General features: G+C 40.3%; 1 protein-coding gene across 2 annotated transcripts in view; it reads left to right on the plus strand.

Moving 5' to 3' along the window:
* Positions 1–13,369, plus strand: part of Ryk (receptor like tyrosine kinase) — a 68,889-nt gene that overhangs the window by 41,513 nt on the left and 14,007 nt on the right. Inside the window, exons 7-10 of one of the 2 annotated variants that reach the window (XM_028756811.1) lie at positions 1,113–1,213; positions 5,142–5,267; positions 8,081–8,167; positions 10,743–10,812. In XM_028756811.1, the coding sequence (XP_028612644.1) occupies positions 1,113–1,213; positions 5,142–5,267; positions 8,081–8,167; positions 10,743–10,812 (384 nt within the window). Of the gene's footprint in view, positions 1–1,112; positions 1,214–5,132; positions 5,268–8,080; positions 8,168–10,742; positions 10,813–13,369 lie in introns of both variants that reach the window. The other variant, XM_028756812.1, reaches the window with a different exon arrangement.

Consider the following 13,369-nt stretch of genomic DNA (forward strand, 5'->3'; position numbering starts at 1 on the left):
TAAAGGCTCCATAGAGCCTCCAGTACTCACTACTTGGATACTTTATGTCTTTACATTTTTCACATGTGTCTTTGGGCTCTTGAATCTGGCAAAATACAAACCCACATGTAAGTGTCCAAATTATATAGCAATTGGTCACCAGTTTCATTGTAATCACTGGGGTTTGAAATGACAGTGATAAGGTACAAAGAGCAGTCAGTCACAAGGTTATTCATATGTAATAAACTCGGAGCCTCTGGTGGGCACCACCACCTCTGTGGTTTCAGAAGTCCTGTCTGGCTTTCTGGTTTTCCTCTTTGTGCTGAGTGTCTCTGCTTTACCTCCCCACAGCTACTAAATGAAAAGAACAGGCCAGTGAGATCAAAATGTGCCCAAGGGTGACCTAGGACAAGGTTGCTACCCACTGAAAAGATTCAAGACTATGCTTGGGAACTATTGATTTATAGTAATTGCAAACACCTGATTGACAAGATTTGAGCCCACCACCTAAAGGGGCTCCTCCTATGGTGTAATTTGATGTTTCAAGTTCTAGAGATTTCTGAGAACCATGAATTCTTATATTTTTGGTTGTGAGCCTAGCCTTTAACGGCTGAGCCATCTCTCCAGCCCGAGAACCATGAATTCTAAAAGTGGGGTGGGAGGAGGTGAAGAGCGGCAACGTGTATGATTAATCAGTGAGCCTGAGAAGATGCCGCTTCCCACCGTTGAGCGTGGCACACTGATTTAATTTGTGACTGCTTCATTGGAAGTCTATTTGATTTGGGCCATTGCTTAAATGAGCTTCTTTTCTCCTTTTCTGAAAGCCAGTTCAACTGAGCAACATGGGGTCTTTTCTAGAGCGCTGAGCCATAGTTCCCTGACGTATTTCGTGTGAGGTTCAGAACTGTTCTCTGAGCACTTCTACCTGCACTCCTGAATAATTTTGCTCTGATGACATGCCCTCTGTTGTAACATCCCTCAGGAATTCAGTATGGAACACTGATAGAGATACATGTATTTATTGTATTATTAACTATCGACTTTATAAAACCACATGTGTTTTATATGTATGGAAAAGAAATTTCTCATTGAGGCTCACTTATCAAGTATTTCTGTCTTCAAATTGTTTGCAGCATCAGCGCCAGCAGTAGTTCCCAGGGGCTGTCTCAGCCATCCACCCAGACGACCCAGTATCTGAGAGCTGATACACCCAACAATGCAACTCCCATCACCAGTAAGAGTCAATTTAATTCTAAAGCTGTTTAAACAGCTGTACGGTCTCTGTCTGTGGTTAGAGTATTTGTGGAATTAATGTACAAACGTCTAACTCATGTAAAAGTTGGTTTGATCTTCAATTTTTGTTTTTTAGATCATTGAATAAAAAAATTTTGGGGTATTTAAAGTAAAAATAATTGCTAGAGCTAGTTTTGCTTTGGGGAGATTTCCATAGTTAATTTTATTAAAAGAGCTAATAAATCAATTGTATACAAATCTAAACTGAAGGTTTTCGGGTTAGTTATATGGAATAAGCTAATACTCTCATGGGGTACATAGAGACTTCACATTGATTTTACTCATCTGATGTTGGAGATAGAACCCAGGGTCTCCAGCATGCCAGCTGTACTATGTCAGGAGCTGCCCACCAGTCCTTCACTGTCTCCTAATCCTAATACAAATCTGGTTACCACTGATATGCTATATGAAGGGGATTTTGTCTGTCTGTTTATGATTTTTCAAAACAGGGTTTCTCTGTGTAGCCCTGGCTATCCTAGAACTCACTCTGTAGACCAGGATGGCCTCAAACTCAGAGATCCTTCTGTCTCTGCCTCTGCCTCTTGAGTACTAGGATTAAAGGTGTACCACACCACCGCCCAGCTTTTTTGTAGGGGGGTATAGAATTTTAATTCCTTTCCTTTCCTGTCCCCTCCTTCCCCATCCCTCCCTCTCTCCCCTCCTTCCCTTCCTTCCTTTTTTTGTGTGACATGCTGGAATCAAACCCAAGGGCCCTTACACATGTTACAAGTATTTTACCACTGAGTGACATCCATAGCTTTTAATTTCCTTCTTAAAAAAAATTTCAACCTGTGTGTCTGTGTCTTTTTGTGTGCATCTATGTCTTTTTGTGTGTACACACACTCACATGCACATGAGTTCTAGTGTCCACAGATGCCAGAGGTGTGGGATCCCCCTGGAGCTGGAGTTACTTGGGAAGAGCATTGTGTGTGGGGGCCTTTGAAACCTTAAAGCCTACCCCCATACCTCCCAGTCCTTCTAATCTTTTCAAACAGGGCAGCTCCCAGGAGACTCAGTATTTACGTATGAGTCTATGGGGGCCATTTGTATTCAAACCACCACACTCTGAGTGCCCTGTGGTAGTTTTTCTAAACTGTTTCCAACAAAGAAGAATCAGACTTGTTAGGAGAAAGAGAAGATTCCAGGTCTGGGTCAGGAAATAAACAGGGCAAGTCTGAGACATACGACTGAGCAACATATCCCACTTACCAAGGATGGAGCCACCGAGTATACAAGAGAATAGTGACTGCGGTGAATTGGAACACAATGTGGCTAATAATCCAGAAATATATACTGTTTATAATTGCTCAGCATGATTATTAACTGGGGCTCCATCAGTACCTTAGTATTCTGACAGCTGGCTAAATGAGCTGTATTGCAGGGTAATGAGCTAGAGCTGGTTGCTCAGAACAAGCATTTCTTTACAGAAGGCTCCCAGCTAATGAATATGAAGGGAATGATATAATTAGAAAAGGATACTTAGAATCCTAAATCAAATACTATGTCTAGGAAAGATGGTCACTGATGAAAACCCTAAGCACAAAGGAAGAGGCTTTACCATTAGCCGATCAAATCCTTCCCTGGATCCACTGATAAGTTAGATAAACTTAGCAGCACAAAAAGTACAGCAACCAGATATTGTATACCTGTGGATATGAAGTTCCAAGTAATTAGCCTGGACTCAATCAATGCTGTAGGACTTGCAGCTCTCACGTAATAAAGAGAGGAAGAAGGTGAAGGAAACGCCAGGAGCAAGGAGCGAAGTTCTGTGTCTCATTGATCTGTTTCCTTCAGTGGCAATGTCGGCAGGAAACAAGAAACCTCAGAGAAATCAAGGTCGTGGCAGATAGGAAGGTCGTTCCTGCTCAGAAAAGGCAAACCTTTTAATATTGCTTTTAATGTTGACACTAGGGTCTGTCCTTACTTGTGGATATGACTTTATAAAAGAGATAATTCATTGACTATATATGCTGAAAAAATTTTTAAGAACACCAATGAAAATAATTTACATATTAAAAATTAGTCGCTGGGCGGTGGTGGCGCACGCTTTTGATCTCAGCACTTGGGAGGCAGAGGCAGGCAGATTTCTGAGTTCGAGGCCAGCCTGGTCTACAGAGTGAGTTCCAGGACAGCCAGAACTACACAGAGAAACCCTGTCTCGAAAAACCAAAAAAAAAAAATTAGTCATTAGTGTGAAAGTTACTTATTTCTTGTTTTTCATTGTGGACATTATTATAATACATGCTAAAAACAAAACACTGGAAAAAATTTTTTAACCTTTACATGTATGAGCATTTTGCCTGCATGTGTATGTGACCATGTACATGAAGTCCCTGCAGAGGTCAGAAGAGGGCATTGGATCCCCTGGGACCAGCATTTGGAAGCTGCCATATGGGTGCTGGGAATCTAACCTGGATCCTCTGTAAGAATATCAAGTGATCTTAAACACTGAGTTTTCTCTCCATCCCCCATAAATTATTGTCTAAAAAACTCAATATAAATACAGTTATTTTATGACTAAAAAAAGGAAGAGTTCTAGGCCAACCAGGAATACATAGTGAGACCCTGTCTCAAACAAAACAAAACAGTAATGACAACAGAAGGGATGAGGTGTAGTGGAATATACCTGTAATCCCAGTACTTGGGAAACTGAGGCAGATTATGAGTTCTGAGCCACTGTGGACTGCCTAGTTAGAACTTGTCTCAAAAAAAAAAAGGAGGGCAGACAGGAAAAAATACTTAAAAATATAATGACTAAGAATTTTCCAGCGTAACAGAATAGAACAGACCACAGATCCAGGACACTAAGAAAACTTGAGGTACATTTAAACATACAATAATGAGGCATCTCATCACTGGGTTCAGATATGGCCAGACTGTATCCATTATAGAACTCATAGACTTCATACAGCCATCTGGCAGACACGGATGCTCATTGTTTTGACCCATTAATTTTTTTAAATTAAGATATCTCCTCTCTTCTTGTCCTCTAGCCCTGTGTCCCTCTCCGTGCTTTCTTTCCGTTATCTGTTAGAAGTTGGTAGAAATGCCATTTTAGGTTCTGTTTGCCAGCACTTGTTCTTTTTATCCTAATTTTTTTTTCTTGGCATGAAAACCCTAATTTATGACTGCAAATTGTATTTTCGTTGTCATTGTATTGAGAACAGCTAGAAATTGAGTGAGCTTAAATTTGAGCCTCAAAATGGCATGATCAGGCTGGGTTGCAGAAGTACCAACAAGAGCAGTCAAAGTGTTCTGTCAGAAGTGGTGCTTTTCAGACTTCTCCATATTTGATTAGATCTTTTGTTACATGGTTTATTGAAAAATCATTTGGGAGGAAAAACTAAGTAAGAGAAGGATTAGAGTCTGTAAGTCAAACCTTGTGTCATCTGTCTCAAAGGCATCTCAAATGATAACAGTAATAATATTTTTAACATATCTTGTTTTAACATTTGGAAGTAGTAGAGTCGTGGGAGGCACTATTTTTCCTTAATTTTTAAAAAAAATTATTTGTATTTTATTCACACTGATGTTTTGCCTGCCTATATGTCTGTTGTGAGGGTGTCTGGTTCTTGGACCCGGAGTAGACACTGTAATATAGACTGTAAGCTGCTATGTGGGATTTGAACCTGGGTCCTCTGGAAGAATAGACAGTGCTCTTAACTGCAGAGCCACCTCTCCTGTCCTCTCCTTAACATTTTATGTGCCCTTCATTAGTAGCTTCCTTGGTCTGTGTGTATAGTTGTCTGCTTTTATTTTGCTTCATTATTCATTGCTACGATTTAAGTTCTCAGGCTGTAGTGCGTAGGTGAGCCCAGTGCCATAGTAGGGTATTTATATTGCTTGGTCTGGCTTTGTTGGCTCCTCAGGTTATCCTACCTTGCGGATAGAGAAGAACGACTTGCGAAGTGTCACTCTTCTGGAAGCCAAAGCCAAGGTGAAGGATATCGCAATATCCAGGGAAAGGATAACACTGAAAGATGTACTTCAAGAAGGTATTTATCTTCTCTACGTTTTCAGTTTTGTTAAAAAAGTTTTTTCGTTTCCCATTTCTTTAGACTTTATACATGTGCCCTAGCAGCTTTGATGAACATCTTGATTTTGAAGTGTGATAAAACAGACAAGTATTTGTTACCTATAAGTGTATTTTATTCTTACTTCAAGTGATGAGTACCCAGTAGATGTATTTAAAATATTTAAGTTAGTTTATTCTCTCATGGGTTGTGGATGATCAAGTGTATGGATGGACTTTGGGGTTAGAATCAGGGTTTATAGCCTGAGTGACCTTAGAGAAATCACACAGAATCTCAGACTTTCTGTAGAATTCACACTGTGCTAGTCTTGATCACTCTGAGACTAGTTAAGAGGCGAGATGAAACGGTGCTTGTGAAAGACTTGCCAGAATTTGTGTTTGACATGTCCAGGACTATTTCTACCCCATCTTGCAGGCCCTTGCTCTCCGTTTTGAGTTTTAGGTCTTGATCAAGGAGATGATGAAATCAGAGGACAGAAATTAACAATGAAATACTGCATCACTCACGGTTAGACGGCAGATGCTTGTTTCCTCCGCTGTAATTCGTTCTAGAATGTGTTTGGTCCTCATGAACCGTTCTCCTGGAAGCTAGCCTCAGCTAAGTGAGGGACTAAGGCGTCTTATGAGCAAGCGGAGCTCAGGCAATGCAGACTCTTATTTCTGTCTGTTTTTCAGAGTAGGAATGCTACTCCTTCGGTTGTCCGTTTCCTAACTTGAATAACCCGTTTCCAGATCTATCTGCAGTCTGAGGAGAATAACCAGGCCAGACAGCATTTGCTACAGAGTTAATGGTTATGCTTCCAATTTCGTTTGTTTCCAAACAGGATGCTCATACTTTGAGGAAATTTGGAACTATGTTTTCCTTGATGTTTTTGTTCTTTATTTTTTTTATTGGATATTTTCATCCCCTTTCCCCATCTCCCCTCCCTAGGACACCCTCATCCCATCCCCCCTCCTCCTTTTTGCTTTTATACCATTTTAATTATATGCAAGTATTAAGGTCAGTTCTAGGTTGAGAAACTAGCAGTACAATAGATGCAAATAGTCAAGGAACAATCAAGACAATAAATACAAATAGTCAAAGAATAAGCAAGGCAATAAATAAAATCTCTGTGAACACTCCCGTGATCACTCCTTGATGTTTTTGAAGCCATAATAGTTTTTGTTTGTTTGTTTGTTTGTTTGTTTTTTGAACTTTAGCTTTCAGAAAAGAAAATGTGACTGGCTAATATTTTGAAAAGTGGTGAGGTTCACTGGAAATCTAACTAAGTACAAATCAAATAGCAGTTACACGCCTCTTTTCATCTGTCAGATTGAATGGAATTAAAAAGAGATAGCTAGATATCTAGACAGGGTACAAGGTAATAAACTATTATGCATGACCTGTGGCAAGGTAATCTGTGTACACACATACTTTAGTGTGGGGTTTGCCCACAGTTACTTTTGCCTTTAAAGTCTGTGTTTGGAATATGTAAAGGGGACTAGGTATGGGAAGAGGAGACAGCAGGAGGGAGTGGAAGGAAGGACCAGATCTGTCCTTCTGGGCAGGGGTGGAAGGGAGAGGTCTGTCCTGCTGGGCACAGGGGTAGAAGAAGGACCAGGTCTGTCCTGCTGGGCACAGGGGTAGAAGAAGGACCAGGTCTGTCCTGCTGGGCACAGGAGTAGAAAAAGGACCAGGTCTGTCCTTCTAGGAATGGGTAGAAGAAGAACCAGATCTGTCCTGCTGGGAACAGGGCTAGAAGAAGGGCCAGGTCTGTCCTGCTGGGTACAGGGGTAGAAGAAGGACCAGGTCTGTCCTGCTGGGCACAGGAGTAGAAGAAGGACCAGGTCTGTCCTGCTGGGCAGGGGTGGAAGGGAGAAGCTCCTTTGACAGAACAAAGACTTGGAAGTGTTTGGACAGCTCCAAGCAAAGGTTCTCCAAACCCTTCTGCCTGCAGCACCAATATCACTCAGACTCTGTGACTCAGTGGGACCTTGTACACAGGCACCAGTAACTTCAGCGCACATAGTGAGTGATATTAAAGCCAAGGTGTGTGTGGTATCCACACCAAAGCTAAACTCTTTCAGGCATTTCTTTTACATTATAAAAAGAAAGTAAAAAATAGTCTTGTGAGAAAGAATAACATGTCAGTAATTTTCTTTGAAGATCATCTCATTAGAAAGCCTTTTAAAAATTAAAAGTATTTTCTAGCAATTGGGAAATTACTAATAAATCTGTATGGATTTTTGCATTTCTGTTTTACACTGCTTTGCCCCCTCAGGAGTGTCATGATTCTCTCTGTGCTATAAGAGCTCTTTAGGAGCACACTTGGTCCACAGTGACCTGAGAGTTGGGTTGCCTCGCCTGAGGCTGAGTGGTAGAAGCACAGAGCCTCTCTGAAGCCAGGGGTTTGCATTCCTCACTCCTCACTCTTTCATCATTGACGTCTGCATCTGCAGAAAGAGAGGCCATTCTCTCCCTCTGTCCTTGCTTTGAGGTAACTACCAGAGAATCAGATGCCCCAGCTGACACCTGTAACAGCCCTGCCTGACTGTGTTACTCATTTATTTAGAAAAATTAAGGAAAATAGTCTCAGATACTTAGTCTAGATATAAGATTTCTCAAAGCAACGTGCTTTGTAGGCTTGAATTGCGTTTAACAGCTTTGCTCCGGTTTACTCTGGAGCAAGAATTAACAGCAGCCGTACCTGTCACGGTTTAGTCACGTTACTAGAAAGCTTTGTGATGTTATAAAGATTATCATATGGCTTCATTAACTGTTATTTTTCCTTTTAGGTACTTTTGGGCGTATTTTCCATGGGATTTTAGTAGATGAAAAAGATCCAAATAAAGAAAAGCAAACATTCGTAAAAACAGTTAAAGGTAGGGTTTTTTACATGCTGTTTCCATAATAGTTTTTGTTTGTTTGTTTTTTGTCAATCACTCAAACTAGCAAAACTCTGTCCCTTGTCTCAGTGTGTGCCAGACCTTTGGAATTAGTCTATATTAATGTGACTCACAGGCTAGTTTTTGCAAATTAGGTTTTTCTCACCAGGTATAGAAAATAGTTTTCTAACTTACTAACATTTATTAAAAATGATTCCAACTATAGTTAAATTGCATAATTGCATGTGCTTAATCTGGCTGTGTCTAACTTTGGTTTTTTTCCTGTTAAAATCTCTCATACCATCCTGAATCATACATAAGAAAATGTTGCCATTAGTTTTCTTTTTAACGCATTTATAAAGAAGATAATGAACTGTCCTCAGATCACAGTACCTTATATAGATATACGTTGTTTACCTTTTGTTCTCTCCCCCTCTTTATCTCTTACATGCTGTATAGTGCCCTAAGAAATGCCTGTTTCTACAACCCTCTACCCTCACCCATGTGGGTGAGCAGGTGTAAATGTACGTGTATGCATACATGCATACATGCAGAGACCCTAGGAGCCAACCTTAGTTTTTTTTAATCAAGTGCTATCCACCTTTTTGTTTTGTTTTTAAATTATTTTTATCTTATTTTATATATATAAATGTTTGCTTGCATGTGTGTATTTGTACCACCTGAGTGCCCCGGTACCCTGGAGGGTGTTAGGTCCCCTGGAACAGATGGTTGTGAGCCACCACGTAGGTGCTGGAATTTGAACCCAAGTTCTCTGGAAAAGCAGCCAGTATTCCTAATCACTGAGCCATCTCTCTCCAGATTCATCTTGATCTTTGAGACAGGCTTCTCACTCTGGGACCCAGGGCTTTCCAGTTAGGCTAGGCAGACTAGTCAGCGAGCTTGAGATGCATCTGGATCTGCCTCACTGGTGTGAGGGCTGTGAGCACGGGCCAGTATGCCCGGCTCTTTTTCATGGCCATTAGATTAATTCCTCTGGCTCGTAAGGCAGGTGCTGTATAGACTGTCCTTTTTTCCAGTCTAGTAAGTACTCATTTCTGAAAAATAAACTAAGCACTTTGCAGAGATTGAGGGGAAATTACTTTTGAGTAGAAGATGTAAAATTCTTTTGAGATTTACAGTAACTGTTTCTAAATTTACTTACATGGGAAGGATGGAGAGCTAATGTATATTATTTCTAAAAATTTGTTGCCTGTAATTTAACAAAATTGTCCATTTAAAGCCTCTGCAAATCCTTAAAACCCTGCACATTCCTTACCCTCGCTAAACAAATGGTTCAGCTTGCTATTTTGTTTTGTGTTTGTTTGCCAACTCCTCTTATCTCCCAAAACATTTAATATTCTGTTAGACGATAGTGGGCTTTCTGACTGATTTTGAAGTATAACTTACATGACTCTTTCTTACATTTTACTCTTTATAAATAGAAGGTTTGAGCCACAAGTGTAGCACAAGAACTGCTTTTTGTTTTCTTATTTTTCTTAAGGAAATATTTTAATGGGAGTATTTTTTGGATTTATAAATTCTCTATGCATGATAAGGAATCCTGAATTCAATCCTGAGTTAGGGCTGAAAGGAAATAATAATGATAAGAAAGCACAGCACAGCCCCTGCTGTTCTGAGATAAGCCTTCTCTTCTGTGCCATAGCTGTGGTCACTGCTCCCTGCCTTGTGACTACTGTGTTCTCCTTAACTGGAGGGACACAGAAGCAAACACAGTGAGCCCTCAGCATCCAGCCATGGCTTATGTGGGGCTGGGGACATGCAGTGGTGCTTGTTTGTATAGGCCGCATGACTGAGTTACTCCACGTTTATCTTAGAGTATTGATTCTCAGTTGATGTTGTGTACTGCTGACAAACTTCCCGAACAGGCTTGGTGCTTTATTTCATCTTAATGCATGCTGCACAGATAGCAGTTCTACACAGAATACGTTTTGGGTTTTTGGGTTGTGTTTTAGAGAATGCAGATTTATTTTTATGGGGAAAATTAGAGCTTTTTTTTAAGTTTAATAATTTTGTTCAGAGAGATAATAGATATCCAGTGTCAGTTTCCAAAGACTGAAGTCAGATATGTTACCTGGATTAAAATCCATGAATTAAGAATTAAAATCCATGAATTAAGAAGCTAGAAATAAAATAGAGCCAGGCACAATACACTGTGCTTAGGAGGTGGAAGCAGAAGGTTGGAGACCACCCTACACTACCTACTAAGACTTCGTTACACTACAGAAAAGTGTAAAGTGTAAGTTACCTCAGCCTCGAGGAGCCAGTGTAAAGAGTATGGTGGTGTTCTTCCCGTCTGTCAGTGAAAACATAGTCCCCAGGTATTATTGATTTTTCAGGTAATTTTGTTTTTAAAAACATAATGTGCCTTATGGAACCTAACCAGATTTTGTCACCTGCTCCGGAGTTTCTGTGAAAGCTGACATCTTCAGCAAGGGTTTGTCTGCTGCCCTGTGGCTTTAGACTGCTTGTAACTTCCAATGACATTGACCCTAGATAACGGAATGTTATTATTCATGGCAGTGCGTTTGTCTTTTGTTTGTTTAATATCTAGAGCAAGCTTCTGAAGTTCAGGTGACGATGATGCTTACCGAGAGCTGCAAGCTGAGAGGTCTCCACCACAGGTGAGGGCGGAGGCCACGGCTCAGCACCACATGCGGGGCAACCACACACGGGGCAACTCAGCACACTTACTTATTCTTTAAGACTGCTATGTCTTGTTCAGAATTGAATTCTTTTTGGAAATTCTTGATTTTTTTTTTCCTTCTGAATATAAAGGTCAGTGCGTGCTCATTGAACACAATTTACAAACAGCAAAGGATGAAGACAGTAGAGAACAGGGTGTAAGCTGTGAAAATAATAAATGCGCACAACTGAGCTTTCTAAAACAGTCTGTACATATTATGCACCTATCCCCCTTTAACAAATAAGACAAAATGATGCATACATTAAAGATAATTGCTATGAACACCAGGGCCAAAATAATCAACCATCCTTGGATGCAGCGAGATTAATGGTCTGCCATGTACTGGTGAGTGTGCACTCGTGTGTGTGTGTGTGTGTGTGTGTGTGTGTGTGTGTGTGTATGTGTGTGTCTACTTGAGATCTCTGTATCTAGAAATAGCCATCTATATATTTGTCCATAGAGATATTTTATAATAAATTAGGTATCTCAGCACTTTAGTGTTTCCAGTATACTTTTTAAAAGGACAATGTTTTTACCTTAACAAAATAATGTATTTCTTTATGTAACAATTAAAAAAACCCTGCTGTTTCTAGATTTTTATTATTTATTTTTTTAAAAGATTTATTTAGTTTATGTATATGAGCATGCTGTCCTTGACACACCAGAAGAGGGCATCAGATCCCATTGCAGATGGTTGTAAGCCACCATGTGGTTGCTGGGAATTGAACTCAGGACCTCTGGAAGAGCAGTCAGTGCTCTTAACCATTGAGCCGCCTCTCCAGCCCCTGTTTCTAGGTTTTTATGTTGGTAACTATAAATTCCTGTCCCCATTTTAAAAGGCCACTTAGTTGTTTACTGAATGACTGTACCACATTTTATTTAATTTATCTCTTATGTATGCTCTTAAAATCATAGTATGATTTCACAAAATGTGCCTATAGGGAGAGCTTTTAACAGCTTCTTCTAGACCAGGAGTCATTGGGGACAGCAGCATCAGCATTATGGCAAAGTTTTGTTTGTTTGTTTGTTTGTTTGTTTGTTGACAGAGTTTCTGTATAGCTCTGGCTTTCCTGTAACTCACTATTTAGACTTCACTGTCTCTGCCACCCGCGTGCTGGGATTAAAGATGTGTTCCACCAAACTGAGCTGACAGTCTGGGTTTATTTGTTGGTTTGTTTGAAGCATCATCTAGAGAGGTCTGGGAGGTGGTAATGTCTATAACTCAGAGTTGTAGGGGTGCAGACAAGTTGGTATCTGGAGCTCATTGGCCAGCCTAGCTGATTCAGTATGTTCCAGGTCAGACAGAGACCTGTTCCAGTTAAGGCATATGAGGTATGTTGACCTCTGACCTCTATGCACATGCTCAGTCACATACATACATACATACTTATATACCCCTACATGTATATTCCACACACAAGTACTGTGTAGACTCTGTTTAATTTGTATGATTACTGAGAATTTCGCATATCTGAAAAGTGAATCATGACTCTGCATGTGGGAGGGGCCTGAACGTCTGGGAAGGACAAGCGATGTGTGCACAGGGCACCATCAGCTTTTGTTTGGACTTGAGCAGTTGCTGAACTCTGATAGAAGTATGAATACACAGAAATTTCTTCTTCTCATTTTGTTTTTACTTTGGTTTTTGAAGACCTAAAAAGATGACAGCCACATGAAAATGAGTTCAGTGGTAATGAAAATGAGACAGATTTTTGGCGTTATGGTGGTGTAAAGAAAACAAGCCAAGAGTAGAAGACAACTGTTTGGACTGAGATTAAACACAACATAATTCTTGGCTTCTGAGCAGCTGAGATGAAGGTGACATTAAAGTCTAGTAAGTCTCAGAAGTGGAGAAAAGAGAAATCACTTTGTTTAGGAAGTTAAAAGGCTTTTTTAGTCTCAGATCCCAAGGCATATATCGCATCAGGTTTATTATTTAATGTAGATACTGACTAATATAAAAGTAAACACTTTACTGAAACTTCATTGAAAAATGAGGCTTTTGAAAAAAAGTTGAGGAACAGTGAGAGTATTCCTTGGAGGAGTTGAGTAACATAACCCAAGAATGTTGCCTTTAATTGGCTTATGCTCCTAGCCAGTTCTCTTGAGTTGTGAGCCACAATATGGGTTTTGGGAATCAAACCTGGTCTCTTTGTAAGAGTAGCCAGTGCTCTTAACCACTTAACCACAAGAATAAACGTTTTGATTTATTCAGCTTATTTGTTGTGTCTGGACAAAATGCCATTAATTCTGCTAAATATTTTAGTCATGAGTGAAGGAACAGAGATAATCCTTCAGGGTTAAGGAAGTGGCCAGCTCACCTGGTTACCCTGAAGCCAGGGTTAGCCCTGGTTGATCCTCCAGGTGAGGCTTGAGTTGCAGAGAGAGAGAGAGAGAGGGACAGACACTTAACCCAGGACTAAAATATGGAGCAGAATTAATGGCATTTTGTCCAGACACAACAAATAGTGTGTGGGTGGTGTAATGTCTGGGAG

Source organism: Grammomys surdaster, unplaced genomic scaffold (assembly GCF_004785775.1).
Source record: "Grammomys surdaster isolate TR1022 unplaced genomic scaffold, NIH_TR_1.0 126131, whole genome shotgun sequence".
NCBI lineage: Eukaryota > Metazoa > Chordata > Mammalia > Rodentia > Muridae > Grammomys > Grammomys surdaster.